The sequence below is a fragment of the Accipiter gentilis genome, chromosome 6, assembly GCF_929443795.1.
Source record: "Accipiter gentilis chromosome 6, bAccGen1.1, whole genome shotgun sequence".
Classification (NCBI taxonomy): Eukaryota; Metazoa; Chordata; class Aves; order Accipitriformes; family Accipitridae; genus Astur; species Astur gentilis.
The window spans coordinates 5,442,669-5,468,961 of record NC_064885.1 but is presented as its reverse complement, the minus strand read 5'-3'; the positions used below and the strand labels follow the sequence as shown (position 1 = coordinate 5,468,961).

The 26,293-nt window shown below is 38.2% G+C and overlaps 1 protein-coding gene across 2 annotated transcripts; it reads right to left on the bottom strand.

The window, feature by feature from the left end:
• Positions 1-278: 278 nt before the first annotated feature.
• On the bottom strand, positions 279-25,344 carry SLC6A4 (solute carrier family 6 member 4). Of its 2 annotated transcripts, none has more exons than XM_049802454.1 (14): positions 24,286-25,344; positions 16,075-16,693; positions 15,209-15,343; positions 14,101-14,320; positions 13,551-13,689; positions 13,031-13,165; positions 11,054-11,157; positions 10,221-10,348; positions 9,768-9,880; positions 8,842-8,973; positions 7,593-7,692; positions 7,114-7,214; positions 4,959-5,126; positions 279-4,194 (listed from the first exon to the last, which is right to left on the bottom strand). In XM_049802454.1, the coding sequence occupies exons 2-14, from the start codon at positions 16,535-16,537 to the stop codon at positions 4,120-4,122; spliced, it is 2,013 nt and encodes a 670-aa protein (XP_049658411.1). In that variant the 5' UTR covers positions 16,538-16,693; positions 24,286-25,344; the 3' UTR covers positions 279-4,119. The 2 variants fall into 2 exon arrangements, with proteins under 2 accessions (XP_049658411.1, XP_049658413.1); XM_049802456.1 differs by lacking the exon at positions 24,286-25,344 and adding an exon at positions 16,909-19,125.
• Positions 25,345-26,293: the final 949 nt, after the last annotated feature.

Here is a 26,293-nt window from a genome sequence, read left to right as displayed (position 1 = left end):
ATCAAGCAACTAAGCACTTAAGTCCAAATGTGGATCAGTTTGTTTTTGCTGTTCTGTCTAAACAAATGTAATGTGTATTGGTTCTTCTGTTGGAGTAGAATGAAAGAGTATTTAGCAGTGGGCCAAGGTTTAAACACTGAAGCAAGTCCTCTGCTTTTTGTCAAAGAGGCCTTGTTAGTGTAGTAAACTGGACTAGATATTCTGCTTTTTCTTGGAATTGAGTTTTATCTTTGTTCTTCCTGTAAGAGAGAGGCACAAGAGACGTCTAAAGATGGCTTATGAATATTAAATTTATTACAATAACAGTTTACAGTACAAGGCACATACTGATGACTTACAATCAGCTTGCAACACTTGTAACTAAACAACCGCATAAATTAATACAGGTGCATTATGTACAAGTTGGAGGGAATACTTAGTTCTGTACAGCTAAAACTCCAGTTTAATTCCCTTTGCTTAAAAGGCAAACATGGTCCTAATTTACCGGTTTCCTTTTCACTATTCAGAATAGAGGGTAGGATATACTCATGTGATAGAAAAGCAGCAAGTGAGCTGAAGAGAAGGAATTTGTTTGCCTCAAAACACTTTTAATTGCAGTGCAGCCCATTTGGTATCAATATAACTAGCTTTTTTACAAAAACAATGTTTAATGTATGGCTACTTGTTGAGCTACCTGATAAATACTGGTTACTCTAAATGTTTTCAGATGGATATGTAAAAGGAAAAAAAAAGAATCAATGTTAAAAAATAAATGAAATAAATTTTTCAATATTTCAACCACTTAGCTAAATAGAGATACTAATAAATGAACTTATCATGAGAAGATTTAGAAAACTTGAAACCAGCATGCCATGTAACAAAAAAATAATGAGGACTGAACTGCCTTGCAAGTTCAGCTTTTATAGAATGAAAACATGGATGTATTTTATCTTTGTATTATTCAGGGGAAAAAAAGCCTTTTTAATCCACTTCTGGAGGGCTTCCTTGCTTCCTGTTCCCATAAAGACCTCAGACTGGATTATCCTAGTAAAAAGAGAGCAAAGATCTAACATCACAAATGATCGGGACAGTCTATTTCTAAAAATATTTTTCCTGTGACTTTGCATGTCTACATTGCGTTTTATATCTTCAAATAATTTTTAAAACTTTCACCCTTTCTCAGTATATCTGTACTTGGAGTGCATTATTCTCATTTTTCAACTGAGAAATTCAAGCTGAGAGGCCTTGCCCTGTTTCGCACTGTGACTGTTGCAGGGCTTGTATTAATATCAGGGCTTCTTGGCTGACTTTTAATCCACTAGAAAACAGTGGCATTTCTTGGGAAGTTGCTGAGCATTCTGTGCTAAAACTACCCAGAGAGACAATGTCTGTCATATATTAGTGTCTTAAAAAAATTCAAATTAAAGATGCATCTTTTGTTGCCATTTCAAATGCTGTTATAAAAGAATAACATCAGTAGTGTTGCACACTAAATAGCAGTGATTTCAGCAGTTATAACTCTGCAAATTATTCCATTAGAAATAACGTTCTCAGTGTCAGTTTGTTTGCAAGGGCTGAAGACAAACTTTGACTTTGATACAGATAATGCCATATTTAACTCAATCATTTCTGTCCCCACCTTCACCCTTTCCAATAAAAGGTAGCAGAATGTCTGTTTAAAGAGACTTTTGCAAGTGGCTACACTTAAATGACCAAAAATTGGAACTGTAAGTTTTGTGTTGGTTTGAGGGGTGTGTGGCGTTTTCTTTTTTGTTCTGTTTAATGAGCCTAGCATGAAACACTACTAAGTCTGGCAAAAAAAATCCATTTGTAAGGTTTATCTATTTAAATACTAATCCATTTAGGAGGAAACATATCTAGCATTAGCTGAACACTAGTCTGAAGAGTGAAGAAGCAGGGTAGGGTTTTCTCCTTTATTTCCCACACTTTGATATTGGATAGATACAAGTACCTCATTAATCTTACATTGACATTTCACATGTATTTTTTCATTAATGAACTCACAACAGAAAATTTAATTTTGAAAAAAAACCAACAGTGATTTTCTGATTGGCAACTTAATAACTAAGTGGCTTTCTAATATTAAAAGAATTCCCAAACTGTTCCTCTTTTCCTTACAATGAAGCCAGTTTTGGAAGTAGTTTTCAAATATTCTTGAGGGATAAGCTACAAAACTTTTTCTTGTGAGTAACTGTCCAGTAAGACAGATATATTATGTTTTTCTAGTGGCAGTGAAAGAACATTCCCTTTTTAAAAATAGTTCAGGAGTCTTTTTGTTTGTAGTTCGAAAGAACAGTCCTTGTCCCTTTTAGGTTATTTCCTTATTAGAAGCTGGGCTTGAGACCTAAAGTTAAGTGAACTCAAGTCAACAGCTGAAGTGTAAGAGGCCTTCCTCCAGGAGGTTCTCTGCACACCTAAGGGAGAAAAACCTTGGCAGACGTGATTTCGAAAGGCAAATGCACCGTCACTGCTTTCCTCTAATATGCTAAGTTCTTCATACTGATGTAGACTCTTCAACAGGTTTCTTAATGCCTGCTGCTGTGAATGCATATATAACCTTGTTAATTTTAGCAGTACATTACCTACGTAGACCAGGAGATACATAAGAGACTTCTATCCTCTATTTTATTTTACTTTTGTTATAATCTGTGATGTGGTAGAGTAAAAATACAATGCAAGTTCTTACATAAATTATGCCTACTTAGGTTTATCTGAACTTCCACATAACTGCAGCAGAACTGTTCCTCCAACTGACTTGACAGCTGCAGTCAGTCTGAAGGGCAGTTACATTTGGAGAGCATGGGTATGCATATAATATAAAGAGGTTAGTGTGTGCACGGAAGTTCATTTGTATATCAGTGCCTTGAAATTTAATATAATACTTCTGATGAGAATCAGTCCTGCTGAATGAACTCCACTCAACTTCTTGTTAGAATAAAGTTTCCCTTCTTCTTCTTCAGGGTGAAAACCAAATGTGCTCACATTAGAATATGAGCTAATAAATCTTCAAAGTAGGTTTTTATAGTTTGTTAAATGTACATTTGTCAACCAGCCAAAAGGATTATTCTAAACTTCAGTTATGTACTAGCAAAGAATAGAAAAAGTCACAGGTTCCAGCAAATTTTAGGCATGAACTTAAATTTAAATAAAAAAACAAAAAGCAGAGAAGCAGATTTTTAAGATTCCACTTTTTTGGCATCGGAACTCAAAAATTCATTGTTGGTCTGTACTTTCTTTACGTGTAAGTGTTAGGTCTGTCAGGACAATGATTTTGTGAATATTTAGATTAGTTATGAAAACAGTAGAGTAAGTGCTAGCAACTTAGGTTCTTGTCAAGTAACCCATGATGAGTTTTTGCAGCTTAATTGGGTCTAAAGGAAAGTGAAGGCTACAACATTACAAAAAATGCTTTTGTAGTATTTGTTATGCAAGAAACAATAGAAACTGTTACCATCTACAAAATGCAGGAAGGGGAGGATAATGCTACCAGATGTGTGTGCTAATTTACGCAGAGCTGTATATAGTGCTGCTCAGGATTGTTTCCTCTTCCTCTGTCCTCTCCACTACAAACCTAGGGAATTTACTAAATTTTTTTCTAGTTTATAAAACCCTGTGTTACTTGAGTAATGTATGGCTATCAGAAATATTTCTGTGTTTTTCAATGTAGTTTAAGCAATTAGAACCTTAGAAGCGAATATGACATTGCCCAGTACAAACGATCACATTGAGGAAGATACAGGAGTACTGCCACAGACTTGGGATTCTACACCTAGTCCTACCCGCTGATACTCGTCCTATAGTGGCTTGTGCAATCACGCACACTTTCAAACAGCCCCAGTGCCTGTGCATGGAGTAGTGGTATTCTCATGCACACAGCCATCCTCATGTTTCCAGAATGAATTAGTTCTCAGTCAGTTCAGTCTGGTTAGAAGTGCACAGTAGATTTCATTGAATTGCTTGGATAAATGTGCTAGAAGCATCATGTTGTCAGTGATGCAACCTCCACAGAAAACTCCTCCCTTTGTTGTCTCAGCTGGAAACGTAATTCTTTGGGTGGGAGAGTGTGGGGAAAGTTATATTTTATGCTCTTCCTCTCTTCCCCCGAGAAAACAGGTCAGCTTATACTGCATTCATGCGGATGTCTCCAAAAGGAATTTCTGTAGCTGTTTCTGGAGTAATGCTTTTCAGAACACGCTGTTGGAAAGAAATCAGTATTAGAAATTGCTTCATTTTAGAAGTAATACGTAACATGACAGCCATTTGGAAAGAGATTCATAATAAAAATGTGACTTTAGTTTGAGTTACACCTCTTGAACTACAACACAAGGATGGTTCAGGCTTCTGTTACCTCAGCACTATGAAGATGTAGGGTGCAATAGAAGTGCATAGCATTATTTTTTAATTATTTGGAACATACAATTTGAATCAAAGTTTGACAGATGTTGTATTAATGCTTTAGGACTTTTCAGCTTACTTGGATACCTGAGCCAACTTAACATATTGTTTCTGAACTGGTATTTATGTGTGCTTACAAGAAAGCCCAAAAATGTCGTCACAGGCTGCCACAAATTTATGGCAGAGAAATCTTACTAAGTGTGGGAGAGCAAAAGAAACCTGTTCTTACAGACATATCCAAGGGAACCGATTTTTCACTGCCTCATTCACATGATACTGTGTCTTGTGTGATTTCTAGGAAAAGCCTCCAGTTCACCAGAGCTTAAAAAGAAATACTTGATTTAATTTTTATATGAATATGTCAATGGCCTCAGTAAGACCTGGGGAGATCTGTGAATTGCTCAGAATGGGCAGAAGACAATTAGTGATCAGCTGACTAGGAACAGAACAGCAATAATCCTCAAGTCCTGGGGCATGAGACCCCAGAAAAATCTACACGTAATGTTTCTAGGAATCACCTCCTTCCCAACAGTCAAATAGAAGCAAGAGAGCATCATGGATACCTCCTTAAGTGTTCCTGGAGTGATGATCAACCGATAAACCATGTAGATTGGAATACACATGACTGAAGAAGTTCCTATGCAATAACCCACTACTGTAGTCCAGTAGGGATAATTATAATCAAAAAGCCGTAGCTCAGGAGGATTGGACAGAAAGCTGCAAGTGACAAACTGAAAAATAAGATAACAAAGTATGAATACATGTATTTTGACGGCACAAATTTACTTAAGGGAACTGTGTCCCACCACAGCATTGAACTAAAAAAAAAAAATGAGTAGGAATCAAGGATTAAACATATGTCAACGCTGAAAAAATCCTAAATGACATTAGTATGGATTTTAAAAAAAACGACCAAACATAACAAAAAAACCCCTCAAACCACTTTTGGATATTGAGACTTTCCTTCAGGAAGTTTAAAAGAGCTTAGGAGCTTTAGAGTATAGCCCAACCAGTAACTGAAAGGAACTAGGTAAAAATTCTATGGATTGCTTATTCCATAAATACACATTGTGGTGTTTCTTGCTTAAGAAGCATTAAGAGAGAAAACTCAGGACCACACTTGTAGATTTAAAGGCTAGAAAGATGTTAGATGGACAAAATCAGATTGATTGGTACCAGTGTGCAGCATTTCATCCAGTTAGACTTGTATTGAGCCCTATAACTTGATTGCAGCTAAAGCACCCCTTCCAGAAAGGCATCATCTTAATTTTAAGCCACCAGAAATGAGAAGTGTACAGTTTCCCTCAGCTACTTGTCCTGTATTTAATCATGATCAATGTCAATTTTGCTTGGTCTGTATTTAACTTGCAGCTGCTATGTTGTTGTTTTATGCTGTTCTTTATTAGGTTGTAGACCCTTTTAATACTCTTTCAAATACGGTTAAAGAACTTAACCTGTGGTAATCACATCAGCTTTCAGCTTTCTCTGTGATAAGCTATACAGATTCTGTTTTTTCACTGTTACTTATTTTCTACAAATTTTATCTTTTCTGTGATATTTTTCCATAGCATTTTGGATCTTCGGTAGCTTTGACAAATGTTAATACTAGTTTGGATATAGTATTCTGTCATCAGCTCAATTAATGCTGTCAGATCATTTTCCTGTGCACATCCTTCATGACTGAAAAATTTCTTGTGAAAGAACAAATACTTTTAGTTGAATACTACAGGAGTAATATTTGTGACTATCGTTGGAAGGATATCTGACTCCTTTTTTTTCCAGAGTATCATCAGAAGATCAGGATTACCAGAAACATTTCCATACAGAAATAACATACTACCTTCTGGGCTTGCTTTTTTTTTTTTAGTTTACTTTCCACAGAGAATACAAATAGCTCTGCCTAGTAACCACATCACCAGAGCTGTATTCCTCTCTGTTTATTTTACTGTTTTAGGATCACGAAGAGGATGGTAGTATAAACGTTATTTGTGGTGTCACACTTACTTAGAGCTTTTTTCCCCCCCTTTTTCTAGGAGTAATAAACTGAAAATCTATTAATTGTGCATTGATTATTACAAGTGTTTTGAATTCACTTTGTAGGCCTTAAGTCTACATTCTGTGTTTCATAAACTCCAGCTTGACCTGCTCTGCTCCCACTAAGGCTAGTAACAATTAAAGATAGTGTGAAATAATTTTGGATCAGGAAGTGAACACTTTATGTTAAAATGTTATTAATAATACTAGCAAGTCAAACATTGGGACAGTATTTCCAATTCTGAATTACAGATTTATAAAGGTTGCAATTAACTGCTGTAAATTTTTAGTGAAATATTCTAAAGTCGTCAGCGGTTGCTGAGACAGTATATGTACTTGTCTTGGTTTTACTCCCCAGAGAGTATGTTTCATTATCATCTTTTATTGCTTCATTTTGTGCAGGTAAATAGTAACTTTGTTCAGCAGAGGGAAGGAGGGGAGTTATGCAGAACCCAGTCTTATTTAGCTAGCTCATCTACAAAAATAATTATAGTGATTTAGTAACAAGACCTTGCAGCATTTTATTGGGTTTTTCACTAATTGAGCCTTTTTAGTTTAACAAGAATTGTTACTGAAGAACTTCACAAGAAGATTCTGTAATTAAGCTTTTAGAAGTCTACGTAGCTGCAGCGTTCAATGGTAATTTTCTTGTGCTGGAAAAAGCAAGCTATAAAGAAAACTCACCAGAAGGAAGATGGGACTAATTGCTACCCAGCAAACTCGCCAGTACCAGCCTGGGGTAAAGCCTAGCATTTCTTTCACATCATTGCAAAACTGGGTGATGCCTGTGGAGACAAGTGGGAGGAGAGTGGCAACAGCAGATAAGTTTTTTCTAAGTAGATGCACAGCATTTTGTATGCATAGCAAATAAATTCAGAATCCATCATGAAAGACTTGTTTTGTTCCTATAACTCTTAATTATATTAAATCCTTAATTATCCTGAACGGTAGCTCTTGTTTCTTTTAGATGTCACTGTACTTCTGTCAGAGAACAATTAATAATAATTCTCACAGATTTGGTAATTGGTGATTTTGTAAAAAAGATTTTGCAGACTTTTTCCAGAGACATCAGTGATCTTGTCTGCAGAAACAGAGGAAATGCTACACTGCAGAAGCTCAGAAGTTTGGGTTGGCATTGTTTGTCAATGTGGCAGTAGACGTACCGTAGAACCAGGCCACAGCAACTGCTTCCAGAAACACGACTGTTAGGACAGCTGGACCAGTGGCGTATTCTTCAAACAGCTTTACCACATACGCACCTCCCTAGAAAGGAGATCATATTGTCAGTGAACCAAAGAACCAGTGACGGAAATCCTGTAATACTGTTGTTCATTATTGCCTTCGTCTGGACCAGGGCATTCACAGATGGAAAATTCAGTCAGTTCTGTCGCTTTGTGGCTGTTCCTGCCAGTGAAATCCTTGAGCGTACTCTGCTGCTGATCTGCTCGCTGTCTGTGCACGTATTTCACCAGTGGGGCTGCCATGCAGAAAAGATAAAACTGAATTGCTGGCAGTTCTAGCTGGGTTTTAATGAACAAATGAGATTTGATGGGATGGCTTTTTGCATGCCTTCTGTGGTGGCACCTTCTTTCTCCAACTTAAGTTATAGTTACTGAACAGAGATAAATAAGGTGTTACTTTGCTTTCTTTCCATGTGGGATCTAGAATCATGAAGGAGGAGGGCACTGTGTCTTGGAGAGGACTAAGTCTCCTTTTACAGCAAATGCTTCAAATGAGAAGGAAGTTGCACATAAATGAGCAAGTGGAATGAAACAGGACAGGAAAGCCAAGTAATTTTTCCTTGTCCCTTATGATCATTACACTTATTATTCAAAATGTTGCTTGTTGTGAAAATGAAATCCTGCAAGCCCCATGGAGACTATTTGGTGCGACCGTTCATGATTTCTGGCCTGATTTGATGAGGATGATCCAGGAAACTGCTAGAAATTTTTGGAGAACAGCAACAGTAAATTGCAGCATTTTCTAGCAGATGATTTTTTTGATCATTCTTTTTAAAATTCAAAATACCTTTCAAACATTCTGAAAATTAAAATAATAATTCATTTTAAACATGGAACTTTTGAGAGCAAGAAGTAAACCACATACAAAATGTGAAAGGTTGTCTGCTTACTGATTCAGCAGTTGGAGCAATGATGTCATTTATGATGTCATTTATGATGTGTAGCACATTAAGAGTTTTGCTGAATTGCAATAGATCATTTTGCCACACATTTTCTAGTAAGAGATACTGTTCACATTCATTACAGATAAAGATTTCTAATGCTTAAAGAAAGCAGGCTGGAGATTTAATCTGATTTCTTGAAACTCTCTTCAAAAAATACTACCCTCACCAAGATGTCATTTGCAGGAAACTACCAGTAAGGAAAGCTGAGGAGTGGGTAAAATACTTACAAATGTCAGGGTTGCTAATGACCCCAAAAAGCAAACGATGGTCAGAGCAAGGACAAACAATTCCCTGCGTTTGCTCCAGACATGCGGGAATTCATCCAGTACTCCAGTAATCACTCCCTCTAGCCCTGCAAACTGGAAAGCATGGAAAAATCACTGGAAAATACAGGGCAGTTTTACCTGCTTTAAAGTATGTTTCAATGCTTAAAGGAGCTTTAAAGCACTGAAACACTGGTGCTTTATTCTGCTTATAGAGTTGATGTGACTGTTGTTTAAACAGTCTTTCTTCAGAACTTTTACACCCTTTAAGGTGAGGATTTAGTCTTCATGTATCTGTAGGAAGTGCTTATCATCCAGAGGAAGTACTATCTTGCAAGTAACAGGATGCTGATAAGTGGTTGGTGGCTCAGTAGAACCAAGATTGTGAAATCAGCCAAGTTTAGCCTTCCTGGAAGGTGCTTATTCTCAGGCTGTAAAAACAGGCTCACGTGGCAAGTTTTTAGAACATCTCCTTTTCACAGTGCTGTTGAGAAGGCCATCGCCAGTTCCCACCTTTTAAATCCAATTAGTGTGAAAAAATTGCAGAATTTAGTAATTGCTTTGTAAATTTATAACTACAAGGGAGAGGGAGCCTGGAAGGCTGCATTCAACCAGGAATTTATGAATCAAGGGCTTTGGTTGTGTTGCCAGGTCTGTTACTAATTGTCACAGTATGACACTGGCAAATCATTTAAGTTTATTTGGGCCTGTTTAGGTCAAAATTGGAGTAATAGTTGCTGTCTTACAGAAGGCACATGGAGATACCACTCCTGCTTTAAACCCTTTAGTGATGGTGCAAGATTTGTAATTCTGTTTCTTCTGATGTCTGCGGGGTAAGGCTATACACCAAATACCTGAGAGGTCCGCTCTCTCGCCTACTGTCTACTCACCGTGCTGTCTAATCCCAGTGTGAGTAACATCAGGAAAAAGATGATGGCAAAGAAAGTGGAAGCAGGCATGTTTGCAATGGCCTCAGCATACGTAATGAAGAGAAGGCTGGGTCCTGATATTAGAACAGAGAATTAGGGATAATTGGTAGCGCACTACTGCTGCGAGGAAGGAGGACAGGCAGTTTCACTGTACCATGTTGTCTTCCAGGGAAAACTTCTCCCACCCCAGGCTATTTTGCAGTGTGCAGAAGCTGCATGCATTATGACTTCTATATGCTGTCTTTATGGAATAATTTTTAGCTGTACAAAAGTGCCTTATCATAAAGTAAGTCAGTATCCTGAATTATATACTAAATATTTTGCATAATTTGGGCTGTTCTTAGTCTAGAAGCTAATATACAAATATATTCTATCTTAGAAGCAGTTTGAGATATGTACAAAAAGTTAGCCTACCAGTATCTTTGGCAACCTCTGATACATCTTCATTCCTCATCTCAGCCATGTATCCCAGCACAGTGAAAATGACAAATCCAGACACAAAACTAGTCACACAGTTCACGGTACTGGTAACCAGAGCATCTCTGCAACAGAAGACCTAACTCATATCAGGGAATCAGCATCTGCTAGAAAGGGTAGTTTACTACCAGATGGGTGAGTTAATGATCTGGATAGACTCCTAGAAAAACTAGGGGAATACACTGAAAAAAACAAACGGGATTTGAAAGAAAGAGGGGAAAAAAAAAGCATAACTACTTTTTCTTCAAGTTTAAACAGAAGTTGTAACATTAGTCTGACACTGGATTGAATACTGGATGTATACTGGTGTTTTAAAAAAATAGGAATTACTATAGGAATATTAAAGAATTGAGAATTTTACTTTACAAGTTATGAAAGAGTTTTTTAAGATAACAAGGAAACAACTGTAAATTGCCATTCAGCTCAAGACTCTAAAGTCACCTCCTAACTGACTGCTGAGATTAAATAATTATGATACGATTGTTTGGCAGGGATTTAATCCAATTTTTTTGTGGCAGGTTTCTACATCTTAGAATCCTCGCTGTAATTGGTAGAGATTATCTTTCTTTAGGGTAGGCACAACAGAGAAGAGATGTTTTAGACTGCCGGTTCTTTCAATAAGGACTTGTGTTCTGTTACGCTTCTGTCTGATTTCTAGGTACACAGGTCTGACAATTCAGTGCCTTTCACCAGCACTGTGTTTCTTTTTCATAAATACCCAGTTATATTTTAACAACTCAATTTTACTTATGGAATAAGGTAGAACTCACTGGTAGCAGTTGTTATGGAATTTGTTGTAGCTGGCATAAGCCAATAGGACACCAAAACCTGGACCAAGGGAGAAAAAAATCTGAGCTGCTGCATCCACCCAAACCTGAAAAATATTGAAAATCAAGAAAAAATTACATGAAACAGATTGAGTTTGGCATATACAGAATATCGCCTAGGCCTACAAAACCGTGTTTCACTAGTCTGCCTATATCCTAGTCCTGGGCTAACAAACATTTTGTTAAGAGAGCATGTTGAAATATGAATATTTATTGTAGATCTGTGAGAGTTGTAAATATCCATTATAATTTTAGTACCTACGCAGTGCTTATTGTATCTCTTTACACTGTTTTAAGTACTCACTGGCAGTTTCACTTCTGACAGCATCTTAGATTAATTCACAGTGATTTGTCTGTAATCAGTTTAACACAAGTTTTGCAATGTATAGAGAACTTCTAGCCATGATTTTGCAGTGGGCTTGGCCCATCTTCCTCCAAACTCTGTGTGCTGTGGAATAGTCCTATGTTTGGCTGTGTGTCCTCCAGGCTAAGTAGTAGATGATCACTGCCTAGATTTTTCCTAGATTTATGGAAATACATTTGACAGTGTGGATGCAGTTCTAGTCCTTAGGACTCGATTCAGCTTTGTTGTAGCCATGACAGATGCAAGCGTGATGATCTTGTTATGAAAAGCCTGTTGTACTTGAAAAGTGGCCACAGCCTTAATGAGTAGCGTTTGTGAAGTACAGTATCATTTCTCTTTCTGAAGGTGAAAGTCCTCATTCATTTATCCTCTTTTGATTGAAACATGGAGTTCATTACAACTCATTTCTAATATTCTCTTCCATCGTGTGAGGCCATCCTGTATCATTCACAGACAGAGCTCTGTCATCGTCCAGCACACAGATTGCAATCTGCTGTCCTCACTTCAGATACATCCAATACAATATCAATGCCCTTTATTGCTTTTTCAGAAGATGTGGTTCCTTATTGGAGATGCTGCTTTATCAGAGACTGGTGTCTTTTCATTTCCTCTTCATTCAGAACTCTCCATATCAGCTGGGCAGCAGCAGACTTGCAAACATTAGAATTTTTAATCTTTGTATTTGTAGTATTTATTGCTTTGGGTTTTTTCCATCACCCTCCTCACTAGACACTTTCATAGGCAGAGAAGTAAGTGCAGCCTTGACCTGATGGACTGCTTGTCATCCACAGAGTTCAAAGCTGAATCAGATATTGGAATGTCTGGGGTTTGTTGTTTAGCTCAGTCTTGTCCTCATTCCTCCTTTCTTTTCCAATATTGGTGGGGTATGCAGGCCTAACTTACTTATTCCTTCTCCACATGCACTTGATTACTGAGTCACATTTTAGTTGGTGGCTACAGAGAGTATCCTTGGGCTTGTCTGCCAAAGCTTGTCACAGGATGGAGGTCTGAAGTTTCAACTCTAGTAACCTGCATTACTTAAATACAGGCAACTGTGAACACCGTTGGGCTGTGCAAAAGCCTGCCCAAGTGTATAATGATCCCCTCACAGCCAAAAAACCTGCAGCTAGACCAGTTGTTAGGGCTTAGTAAATTTAGTTTGCTCAGTGTGACTGTCGTAGGTAAAGGATTTTGTTGCAGTATAGCAGCTATCATAGCTTCTCACTCAATGTCGGGCTGTTCACCATTTTCCTGGCAAAAAAACTGTTGGGTCACTTGTTTTCTTTCTAATCATATCACTAATTCTATTCAACTACTGTATGGGAACCCTAATATTAGTTCAAGCTAAATTCATGGTGGACTCGTAATCTTTAAAAAAAAATCTTTATAATTATGGAAAGAATAGCGTGACTGTTTCAACAAGAGCATGAAGTCAGGCTTTTAAGTCCATGCTAAGACATCTGTTTAATCATGCTCTGTGCTGAAAATAGACATTGAAGTATGTACATGCTGATAGGCTAAAAGCAAATCTCTACCCTTTTATCATGTTTTTTTACCTCAGTGGCCAGGAGTTTCTGCCAGTCAGGTTTTAAGTAGTAGAGGACACCTCTCCAAGCCCCAGGCAAAGTCGCACCTCTCACTAGCAGGATAAAGAGTATGACGTAAGGGAATGTGGCAGTCACCCATACCACCTGTGAGGGAAAACAGCAAGACAGCATTTGCCATGGGTAGAAAGTTAACAGGTGATAATGAGTTATTCTTACTGTAGCTCTTAGCATTTATAACATCTTTATGTGAACTTCTCAGAATGTCTGTAAACAGGCAGTTTGCACATCTATACCCACATTTTCTCTTGGCAGGGTTGTTATCCAGAGAACAGTGGCATAACTTACTGTTGTTACATATTGCTTGGTTGACAGTGGTAGCCACTGCAGTAAGTGCTTCCCAAATACATGAGCCTATAATCCCTGTCATGAAGACAATCTGAGATAATTCTCTTGTCAAGTTAATTGGCTCATTTAGAACTGCTGCTAGACTATACTGTACCAAGTTGATTTGTCTTGCTTTTGCATTCACCTTGCCAGATGTTTTGACCCCTTTCCAGATGCTGAAGTATACAATGGTGAAGATTAACAATAAACAGAGGGTCAATTGCCAGCTAATGCCCCCCAGGTCATCCAGCCCATTGGACCTGTGCACCTGTAGAACTTGGCGGCTGAAAGAGGAAAGAAAAACACAGTATAGGTATTTTTTTAACAAATGCTTGTGTTAAGTATGCTTTGAACAGTCCCATACTGTGATCTGAGCATTACAAGTAGTCCTGAGGCCTTGATAAGTAGCCTTCAGAGTCATGTAATTTTGGATTTTTTTAATTAAGACTTTGATATTAATGGTACACCAGTGATGATAAGTGATGACAGCTGACAGCGGTTGGGAACCTCTGATCTAAAATATAGAGTATGGTCCCGTACACCCTAAGCTTACATACACCTACAAGTATTCAGTTATTTGAATAGTTCAGAAAAGGGTACCACTAATAAACAGCCCTGCTCCCCCTCTAGAGAAAAGCTTGCTACATATTCCACCATTCTGTCCAATATTACTGTCCTCACTTACATGCACTTACGTATAAAATTCTTCTGCGGGAGAGATGGAGTGCAGGGACCAGCTGACATTGTCCTTGCTGAAGTAGTTAGTGCAGTTGCCTGTGTTCCAAGCATTTGTGCAGCTGGTCCATGGCAGCTCCGCCGTGAAGGAAGATATGAGGTAGTAAAAGGCCCAGGCCATAATGGTGTTGTAGTAGGAGGCTACATAAAGATCTATTATACAGATGGCAAAGCCAATTCCTAGTAAGGCAGGAAATAATTACATGAAATGAGTATAAGTTTTAGGCCAAAAAAAAAAGTAAGGAATTGGTTATCACATCAACTACAATTAGTAACCATCTAAAGCAGCTCTGCAGGAGGTACACATACCCTCTCAAGTGTTTACAACACTGGAATTTCTTGTGGCTTCGGAAACACTCAGGGTCTGATTCCAAGAAAGCATCCTTAATCAAGACAGAACATGCTTATATAGTTTTTTTCATGTGTTGCTAAATTCCTGGAATTTAGAAATAGGCATCTTGCACTCAGTAAATAAAAAAGACAAGACCAGAGCTATAACACTGGGAGCAAGAGTAAACAAGCATATAGAACAGGTCCTTTTACTCTAGAAGGCCCTGTTGTAGGATAGCAATTGACAGGCCAGGCTGAAGATGGGGAATCATTTCGTTGTAATAGAAATAGTCGCTCTTTATTCTTTCCTGGTTTATAATTTTGCCTTGGATTCAGTAATGCTGCACTTACTTTATTAATTACGTTTTTGTTTTGTTTGGTTGGTTTTTGATATTTTCAGGCTTGGGTCAGAGGAAGTGGACTGGCCTTTATCTAATCAATTTGAGAGTTGCACATCATACGTGTGTATGAGAGTACACACACACACACCTGCAGGTGTACATAAAGTTTTATGAAAGCGTTCTTTGTAAAGCCAAAATCTTGTGTAGAACAAGCCTTACTTTGTGTCATGGTTTAGCCTCATACTAGCCACTATGAAGAAAATTAACTCTACCCCAGCCAAAACCAGCACACTTTGTTTTATGAGATTTTCATATTATTTTCAGAAATTTCACCTTTATAGGAAAATCTTCCAGTTATTCAGAAAGTTCCTAGGAATTTTCCATTTCCCTTCTTTACCTTTGAATATAGGACATATTTTTCTCCAAATTGAAATACACCCATTCCTGTGGTACTGTCCTAGTGCTAGTTCCATATAGAAGAGAGGAATCCCTCCAAAGATGGCCATAATTGTGTAAGGAATGAGGAATGCTCCTGCAAGAAAAAAAGCAGATAATTGTAACTCTTCATAGGACTTCTCTTCGAACAGTACCAGCACTCCATAAACAACAGTTCCTTTTATCCCACAGGGAAAATGCATATTCCCTCCCTAGCCGGTGTGCCACACTGATCATAAGAGTATCTACTTTGCAGTGTGAATAGGAAGCAAGACTCAGGCCAAACTTCTCATGTTCTGTAACAAGTAGACATAGGATTCATCAAGACTGTACTGGCTGCAGTGGATGCAATTGTGAGATGGGCTACAGATAAAATCGTTAACTTCTTTAGTAAAATGCCTTTGTTACATCAGGGAGACAAAAGTCCTTTCCAGGGTCTCCTCGATTAGATTTATATTTTGGCTGGTATGTCAGTGAGTCTAAGAGCTAGCATTCCTGATGAGTTGGTTTTGACATGTTGGTTTATCTGATTTTAAAATACTCCTTGGGACAGGGATTCAGTCTTTTCTCTTGGAAGGTGGTTCTGCACCTAACTGGCTCTCAGCTTTTAGTTGTACTGATTTTTTAGATCTTGCTAAATAGTTTTTCTTCCATCTTAATGTGTCTAGTTATCCTATCCCAGTATTTAGGTTTTCCAGGCTGCTTGAAAAGTAAGTGATTTCCCCTTGGTCATTTGTTATATATGATATTAAAATAAGCCACTAAATCATCCATTCATAAGCAAGGAAGTTCAGCATTAAGGAACAACATACAGAACTAGTCACTGACCTCCTCCATTTTGATAGCATATATAAGGAAATCTCCACACATTTCCCAGATCCACTGCATATCCAATGACAGAGAGTAGAAAGTCAATTTTTTTACTCCAGGTCTCTCTGTCTTCTAGCTCCATCAGCTGCTGCTGGCCTTCTGCTCCGCAGGTGGTAGAAGTGGTGGTTGTAGTGGTGGTTGTGGCTGCTGGGGCAGTGCACTGGGCGTCTTCCACCTCTCCCATGCCATTGCAGGGAACAGAGCTCTGAACCCCTGAATAACCGTTTGAGATCTGAGCTGCCTCCCCTTTATCTCCCTGGCTGGGATGGACTTTATTGCCATCCTCCACTAGCCGTAGGGCAGATTTAGGGTTCCTGACCAGAAGTCCGTTCTCTTTACAATCGTCTCCTTCGTTACAGTCTGAGACATCTTTCTTGGAAGTCAGTGGCTCAGTCTCATTGCTTGTTGCCTTTTTTTCCATTTTTTCTGAGATTTGTTCTGATCACTTGCAGACGGACAGCAGCACAGAGTCCCCCTATGGCTTGTCTTCCCACGCTTTTATTCCCAGTGTATTCCCAGCACTTTTAGAATTCCTCTTCCATATTTAAATCCATCAGATTGAAGGCACAAACACCATCTAAGAAATTACAAATAGTTAAAAATCCATTACAGGGCTTACTGATGCTGGTAACTTTCAAGTTAGAACTGGCAGATTCTGTGATTAGAATACTTTTGGAAGTAATTAACCATGACAGCACGCAATGTGAATCATTTAGCAGATAATCCATTCAGGATTTTGTACAGAGAAAGGAATGAAGCAATCATCCTCTTCTACATCAGAAGTCAGTGTACCTGGCTTATAACCTCTCAGGCAGATTTGCTGGACTTTGTGCGTTGCTGGACAACTCACAGGCAGACACAGTCCTGCTGTCTTCTGGTACCACGTTCTCCCTCTGAACACTGGTTTCACAACCAGGGAGGTTGTGGGACTCCCAGTTTGCAAAAATGAGGGCAGAGTTTAGTGTGGCTTGTATTTTCATTTTCAGTTCATCCTGTGACTTCTACTGGCAATTTCTAGATTCACCCAGTATGAAGGGAAAAGAATTAATTCAAAAAATGTGAGATAACAATGGGTATACAAACTACATTTCATGACCACCTTTCTTCAGAAATCCCAGAATGTCTCCTGTGTTTAGCAGCAGACCTAGAAGGCTCAATGAAAGGTTAGAAAAGTATTTAAATCTCAGTGGTTTGCATCAACTAACTTTTGAGGCTAAGTCAACACTGATAACAAGGAAAAAAAGATCAGGAAACTTCAATTTGATTGTTTTGAGTAAGAACTAACATATGTGTCTAAAGGGCAAAACGCGTCCCCAGTTTTATTTAACTCGTCGGGGAAATAAAGGCATCTTTCATTCTGTTTGCATCTGCTACCATGGTAGTTTCAGCCCTGGGAAGGGTAGTGGGCACTACTGCTGTGTTACTGTCCACCACCAGCAAAAATCCAGGTACTGGGAAATTCCCTGGCTTTACCTGTCCTCTTTATATGTGCTAGAAGTGTAATCCAGAGGAAGTAAACCATCCCAAAATAAAGAAAAGGTATAAAACAATTAACTTTTCCTTCAGAACAAAAAGAATTGTGATTCAGTGGGTCATTTGTTCAGGTAATGTAAATGCCCAGCTGCCTTTACTCAACAAAATCTTGAAATAGGAGCTGATCCTTTGTGCTGTAAATTCCCTGGGGTAGTAACCTTGCTTTATAGCTTGCAAAGTGTTACACAATCTACATGATGCCACTCCAGATTAAATTATTATAATTACATCCAATTTTTCCTTTTCAAAGTATTTTACCACAGTAAATGTCATTGTCACATCCTAGCAGAAGAATAAGCATTTCACTTTTAACTGTTGAAAACACTAAAGCAGAGAGGAGAGATTATTTTCTCATCACTAGAATTTTCTCACTGCCAGAGCTCTTAAAACTCAAGTTTTTCCCAGCTTTCAGCCTTGTGCAAAGACAGTTTGTTAAACCTCTTCCTAAACATTTATCAGTGCAAGCATAAAGACAACAAAAGTTATTGAGCTCCAGAGCAAACAGGAGGATGTTCTCGAGATAAAAGTCCCTTGAAGTTGTTGTTTATAACTTTCAGAAATCTCTAGTTCTTCAGGCTTACATTCTGTCTATACCCAGATAATGTTCTTTTCACCATATAGCAAGCAGTGCATCATTAATGCTGAATTCTCAGAAGAGCAGTACTTTGCTACCTTTAGTTAATCATCCACAAAGACTGAAACATCTTCAGCGTTCCAGAATACTATGGGAAAGAACAGGATTTTCTGTTTTACCTGCAAGACTATAAAACCTGAATGTCTTTGGAGTCCGAAACCTTCCAAATGTCCCAAAAGAGCTTTGGAGATGAAAACAATCCTACCACCACTTGTGGCAACATAAAAATCCTAGGAAAGGCCACAGCCAATGCTCCCCTTGTATAGAGCATGTTAAATGTAAGATAGGAATATGGAAGAGTAACCTGAGCCCTTCTGGACTTTATACCTCTTACTCAGAAAGGGGAAAGCAGTAAAGGGTGTTGATTTAACTGCATTATCTCATGAGACTGAATTTTCCATACCTGAGACTTAAACTCTTACTGCACATAGATACTTCTTGGCACTTTCTTCACTGAGGAAAGGTCATTGAATTTCTTGTTGTTTTCTCAGATCTGTAACAATCAATGTAGTTGTCTTATCCAGATCTAAGCTCCTTCTGGTCTTCTGCAGACCACAGGAAAGAAATGTTTTTGTAGAATTTTCAGTAGTTTGAGCCTCAAATATGCAAAATGATTTGTGAACTTTCAAGGGCTTCAGCTGGAATTTGAACTGTTCCTTTTCGAAAGAGAATTACAGCTCATCAGCTACCCTGGGAAATCTCTGGAGTGACGGACTCTACAGCTGTGCGGTGGTGTTCACAGTGGCATAGTTGGCACATGAAAACAGAACAGTTACAGAATCAGAAGATTTCGTTACACTGTAAAAAACTGTGGGAGAATATACTTTTTCCACCCTCTTGTTAACAATTCAAGAAAAAATATCTGAAGGAACTGTAACTGCAACAAACAGTGTAACCAGCTACAGAACTAGAGCTTTTGGGGTTGGGAAGTATGCTAGGACCACTAGGGAAGACATCCAGGGGAAAATTACACTATAGTGAAGGATTTTGCCCACCGAGGCCTCTTTGTGCACCGATCTCACATTAGTTACAGGTGCTAGAATGACAATAGTGAATGATATAAGAAATGGCAGTTTATTACCTATTTTCAATCTGAGCTGTTGCAAAGGTTGTTTTTACATAAATACACATTGCCTTCTTATCACCAACATAATTAGTTACAGAATAAAGAAAAAAAAAAGAAGAAAGATAGCTGTGCCTTCATTTTGTTTTGATCCATATTTTGTAGACATGACTTTGCTCCTTTGAGAAGCACTAAGCATCTGCGCCTTTTCTCTCTCTGGTAGCTCTGAACAGAGATTATTCTAAAGGGCAGTTTTCATCTCCATAATGCTGTGCTGTCTAGGAGCATGTGAAAGGTGCCATGCTGCCAGCCCTGTAATTTGCACTCCTCCTTACACAAAGAGTCACTAAAGAGGAGTGACCCTCAGCTCTGCTCTGGAGAAGGACCCTGGAACAAGGCAGCGTGTCCTCCACAACTATTCCCCACTTTGCTTGTTTGTTGGAAACACTAGGATGGATAATTGAAGCCATGTGTTTCTACGAGCTTGGCTGAAGCCACCAACACAGTTCACATAAGCCAAATATTAATTAAATTATAATTTTTTGTTACTCCCACACAGAGCTAAATTTGAACCAGCACTGTAGATGTAAAAGGCCTGTACGTCCCTTGATGCACAAACCCAACGCCTTTGCCTCTATCAAAGCAATCCTCAAGGATCATCCCTGTCCTGGGGTCCGGTTCCTTCCTGAGCAGCAGCTGCACAACTTGATGTATCATCGCCTTGTTTATTTCTTGAGGCATGCAGTGACCTCTCCTGGCAGTGTGGGAATCCCTTTCCTTTAATGCTCTGCCATCTAGTAAAAACAAATCTTTCCAGCACTTTAAAACAAAATGATTTTCCTGTTCTCTGTATTTTTTTAAAGGAGGGGATTGACTTTTAGTGTGTCTAGGATATTAAAACAATTAGGTTGAGGTGCAGCAAATACCAGATGCTTCAAGGGAGGCACATCTTAATGCTTCAAGTCACCTGGAGATTACTTTGTTTGAGGTGGGGCAGCACTGACTTCCTGAATTCCTCAGCACAAGGGCTTGTTCAGCCTCACTGTGCATGACTACAGAAGTCATTACTTGTGTCCAAATGATCAAATACATTTTAAGTCGCAAAGCTGCAAAATTTGTATATTTGCATATATTTCACTTCATACAAATTATGTTCTTTTTTCATGTGCTAATTTCATAAACCAATGCTTGCTGGAGTACCAGCCACTCACTGGGTTACAGCTGCATTCCTGTAGCAAAACTCATTACCGCTATCACTCACGCTGCTCCTCCATCTGCCTTACGTCTGTCCATTTACACGCTAGCACTTGCAAAGAATTAAAGTACTTCAAACTCTTAAGGCAAAAAGTTAGCCTACAGTGTTGGCAAACAGAAGCAAACATTACGATGATTTCTGTTAACTTGACCTAAATCTCACTTTTATCACAACATATTTAAGACTGTTAAAATTATGTAGCTGCTTGACTGCATATTATACCTTGCAATAAAGATGCAGTTCACACAGGCTGTTGCATGTAAATGGAAAGAGTCCAGGGAAATTACTTTTATCTAGAAAATCAAGCGAGAAGTTTGTATGACAAGATAGAAATCACGTATCCCACGCAGGAAAAAGCTGTGTTTTTTATCTGTAGGTACTGTTCTCACCTCTGAGCCACAGTATCAGCCATGACCCTCCGACAGCCACGTACCTGGATGTTTCCAGGTACTGAACTCTGATAAACATAGCAGTAAACATTTCTGATCTTCACCTATATCTCCTCACAGTCCTAGTCTTGCCTTTTGCACAGGAGTGGAGGTACGCGACCTGGATGACAGTGGGAACCTCGTAAAGATTTTTCCTTTTGGCAGCATTTTGTGGGCTAGTGCGTTCCTGTCTTGCTGCATGTGTGGTGTGAAGGAGTATAGAGGCTTCATATTTTTCCTCTGATTTCACACAAGCCAAGAGTAACCTTTTAATCAAAGTTATTGTGGGATAGCTTAGATGCTGCCATACTGTGGGGAGTTGTTAGAAAATAAAAATTTCAGCCAGTTAAATCTTGAAACTAGATTGCACTAGATTATGATGAATTTTACCTGCTGTTTGTCAAATATGAGTCATATTTAGAGTTCATAATGCAAAAAATTAATCCCTTTTGCTTTTGACTGTGTTCACGTACACTGATTTCATTAACAAATTAGTACCTAGAATATCCTTTTCTTTTAGTTTGTTTCCATCAGGCGAGCTGATAGCAAGTGTGACAGATTGTATTTCAGATTTCAAAAACTGATATTCATAAAGACATAGTAAGATACAGAGTCCCAGCTTTGGTAGGGCTGCTGGTAACCACAGAATCAGAAGTATTAGATACAAAGCAGATATAAACTGATATCTAGACCACCCCTCAACAACTGAAAACTGATTTCTTCAGGATTTTTTTTAGCTATGCTTCTCTAGTCTAGTTTAAGAGAATCAAAACTGACTTTTGATAAGGAGTGATCAAACCCCACTGAAATTAATAGGTCCAGTAAATTGTTTCCACACATAGCAGGTCTGATCCCAGTGCCAGTGATTTTAAATATAACTGGATTGGGTATTTCTACACATTACTGGTAATTTGTGAGTATTTTGTAAGAAACTTGCAGCATGTAGATGACAAAATGGATCCTGTATATGAATAATTGCAGGTCTCCAAGGGCTTGCTCACATTCTTACTAAAACAGAGTAGAACTGTACTGGACAAGTAGTCCCACTGAGACAATGGCCCTTCTGGGAGAATAAAAGGCTACTTACCAAAGTGAGAATGGCATAAGCAGTGAGCTCTCTCCAATTAACTCATGTATTCCCAGATAAGGCTAAATATAGGTAAGATGTGAAAATAGTGCTTCTGAAAGCAATAGTATTGGGGGAATATAAACCTGTACTGTACATTTTATGTCATAATCTTGTCCGTGTTTGAGTCTGAAATTAAAAAGTTAGCAGGAAAGAGAGATTTTACCTTTAAAATTTGTTGAGAAGACAGATACTGCACTGTAGTGGGAATGCTGCCAAATTTATGACAGTCGCTTAAAGAACGGAGGAAGGGGGGAGAAAATGCATTTTATGGCTTGAGAGTGTCCATATGTAGTGGAAGGAAACAGATAAGCTTAGAAGGAATGATACTCCTTTTGTATTCTTCCTCAAATTATTTTTATAAACTTGAAGGAAGAGTCATAACACAGCAAATACCACCAAATAGAGCGCTGTTCCTTAATATAACTCTGCACTGGCAAATTAATGGGCACGGTGTTTCAAGTAAAAGACCTGTTTGCAGATTCAAGTCAAAGACTGGCTGCACATATATGCCAGCATGTATATGGTTATGTTTGTGATGTTTTTACATAAAGAAAGTAAAGAAACAGTCACCATTGTTTCCAGATGATGTTTCTTTGAAGGAGGCTTATTAATGGCTATCTCCAAATTACAGCCCCTTTATCCAGGCTCCAAGTTCTACTTAAGTTCTTTATGAAATACTTATCCCACAGACAGGCTTCATTATTTTGTGTAAGTTCTGTAAGATACAGATTGCCAGATCAACAGAGCTGCAAATACACGGTTTTGGAAAAGAGTTAAAACATTAGGATCAGAAAGGACACCAGGATACAGAATGAACTTTTTTTTTTAGGCTCTTAATACTGTTCCTAATGAAAACTCGGCGGTTTATATTTCCGTTGAGGAAAGCAGGAAAGAGCTTAAATACACTGCACATTTCCATGTGTGGGAGTAATTTAGGGGTTTTATTAAATTCCAGTTTTGGGGCAGTTTTTCTTGATTTATATATCCATTGAAGTTCATCACACCCTGTCCAATCAGAAAATGGACCCACAACAGTCATTTGCTATATTCCAAGTTTACAAAGTACTCTCCAAGAAAATTACAGTCAATTCACTCATCAAAAGCACCAGAAGATGAAGCCTAAGTGTATGAGACCTTCCCTGGTAAAGTGCCTGACAGCTAACAAGCCACATTAAAAAAATTCCACAATGTTTTCAAGAATCCAAATCTATTAAATGCACAATCCTTTTCTCCCCAGGCTTTCTTAATACATCAAAACATGTTTTCTGTGACTATTTATATATTCAGTTACATTGCATTCCTCACTTAAACTTCCATATTACTTAGCAAACTAACCCAGCAAGCCAGTTGATTTCAGCAGTAAACATGATTGACTATAAATATATCTATGACATACTCTTCAGATTTATTACTTACAATAAACCTGTCCCATTCAGTTACATAATTTACTGTGCTGGAACAGTTTACCTTTTAAAAATATCACTTAACACGGTTAGTAAAGCTTACTTTGCTCTTTTAAAATAAACAACAGCTTGCATTGATTTTTTTTTCCGTCAGATTCTACTTCTTTCCTTTATTTTTCCTTATAGTTTAATGCTTTTTTGTAAATTTTCAATAAAGTTTACATTCATAATGCAATTACGTGGACTGCTGAATTTCAGATTGTCGTAACATGTTCTGCTACAGGCATTTGACCCCCAACATTCATAACTGCTGGACAAGTGCCTGAACAAGATGGAGTAGAGCATGTAACATTAAAAAAGCAAGAAAAAGCATAAAAAGTAAAAAAAAAAAAAAATCAAAGCAAACTTTCACCAAAAATCAATGTATCTTTTTTTCCCCCCAAAGCTTTGTGAGATGTACATTGTCCCAATGTTTTAGAAATTACTCTAGAACGTTAAAAGTTGATTTCAAATGAAACAAAAGGTATTATACATATTGTAGACTGTCATTAGTGTTTCAGATTTTATAACCAAAGTGGAAAGAGGCAATGAGGAGTGAAAGTTAATGAAACTCTAGTATCTGCTTGCTTCAGAAGGTAGGCTCTGAAGACAGCGTCTAGGAGTCTGTCTGAATTTCATAAAGTACCTTAGATAGCAGAGTGTTAAAAACAAAATTATAAAGTACCTGTCTTTCAGATGGGTTTGAAGCGCTTTCCTTGGTGTTATCCAAGCTCGAGTAACCTTCACCCACATTTACTTCAGAGTCTCGGGAAGTCAGCCTGTGGGCAACTCAGCATCTTGGTGAGGTTTTTGTACACCAATCCCCCTCACATGGTCTGATTTCCAGATAATCTGCTGCCAAAGAGCTCTTCAAGAATTTTTGCGTCACTTTAGTCAAATAAACTTTATGTTTCACCAGGGCTGCAGCTCAGTTTTCCTCCTAGAGGTGGGTGGCTACATTTGTTCTGATCAGTTCAAAAGAGCAGGATCCAATGCAGGCAGAGTGAGAAAGGAGGGGAGCTTTTCTGGTAAGGGACAATTTTGCTGGCTGTTATTACAGCTGTAAATAACAGGATGGTGGTGATGATGATGATGGAGTCAACAAACGGGACGTAAGTTTTGAGGGAGTCAGTAAATTACAAGCTTGCAGGTGGGTCTGTAGATTACAGAAAGATAGCAAGGACTGGGGTATTATCACAGTAAAAGGGCTTGGAAAGAATAATTGCTATTGCTGAATATTTACATTATTTTAATAAAGAAATAAGGTTTAGTTTTGTTTTAAAGCATTAAGCACAAGTTCTTTAAAAGCATGTTGCTGCTTCAGTAAGCTCAACAAGTAATTTCCTTTCTTCTTACTACTACTCAAAATATCTCACTCAAAATCTGACACATGCTTTTTCTCCAGCTTCTTTCATCCAGGATTTCTTCATTCCTAGACTTTACAATTTGTTTGTAAGAAGTCATAAATCACAGGTCAATGAAATAGTGCCATAGTTTAGGTGGCAGATTTTGGGGGAGGGGGAGTGGAAAACCAGAATGGGGAGAAATAAGAAGAGCTAATTATTAAAGCAACAGCACTTTTGCTGTAAGGGGTTGCCAGTTTTCAGAGACTTGTTCCAAACAATTGAAAAGAAAACAAACTCTTAAAACTGAAAAGCATAGGGATATAATTAGCACTTTCCTTTTTCTGTCTTCTGGTCCCTTAATGAGAGCAGCAGTCAGCCAGCAGCATGTCTTTTGCACCATCTCAAGGATAGCTCAGGTATTGCAATTGCAAATATTAAGGAAACTTTAAAATAATTTTTGCTTTCCCATTAATTCTTGTGGGCAATACATTAGAAATGTTTTATCAAATTAAGCTTGTCTTCAGTTGTGTTAGAGATTCATTGTTCTTTTAGTGAAAATAGCAGCATCTAACTCGTCTTCTCTCTGCTGTGCTGAATTCCCCTCCTGTACTCTTCTTTCCAAAATAAACAGTTTTGGTCATGCTAATCTCTGCTTAGCTGCGGACAGGAGAAAAACCCCACAAGTTAGTGTCTTTGCCTATTAAATCACACACAGCCTTGCCAGTTTTGTCCTGTCCTGGAGGGTTTGCAAGGACAGATACTATCATGCCTCACTCACTAAACCTTTATGAAGGTCAAAGTACAGTGTTTTAATGTGTAAGCAGCCATGTGTGGATTAGACCCCATGCTTTGGATAGCAGGCTTTTTCTTTCTTGGGAGGTGGGAGGACAGATGGTACAAGGAATTTGTGCCTTCCCTTTCATGCAGATTTCCAGCTCACCACTGCTGGGAGAGTGGAATGGATTTTCCAAACTCACTTTTTCTACCCTCTTAGAAGAAATAAATTCTCTCTACTTTGGGTCCTTCTGCTCTTTACAGATTATTTTTATTTTTTATTTTTTTTTAAGTTTTAGAGGCATCATGACCTCTGTCTGAGGTTCTTCTCCATCTTAGTCTCTGCTAAAGTGTAGGTTCTTTTAACAAGTTCTGAAACAATATTGCATACCATTCATCTTGGTCAACACTTGCAGTTAAATTGCTTTCATCTGCTCACATCAGTGGCACCCAATGTCAGTACTTAGTTATTTTTGTAGGGCATACAAAGCTGTAATGTGAAAACCAGCATATTAAGAACACAAAACCACCTTTCATGAATTATCCTGGCCTTTTTGTTCAGTTGATTCCCGC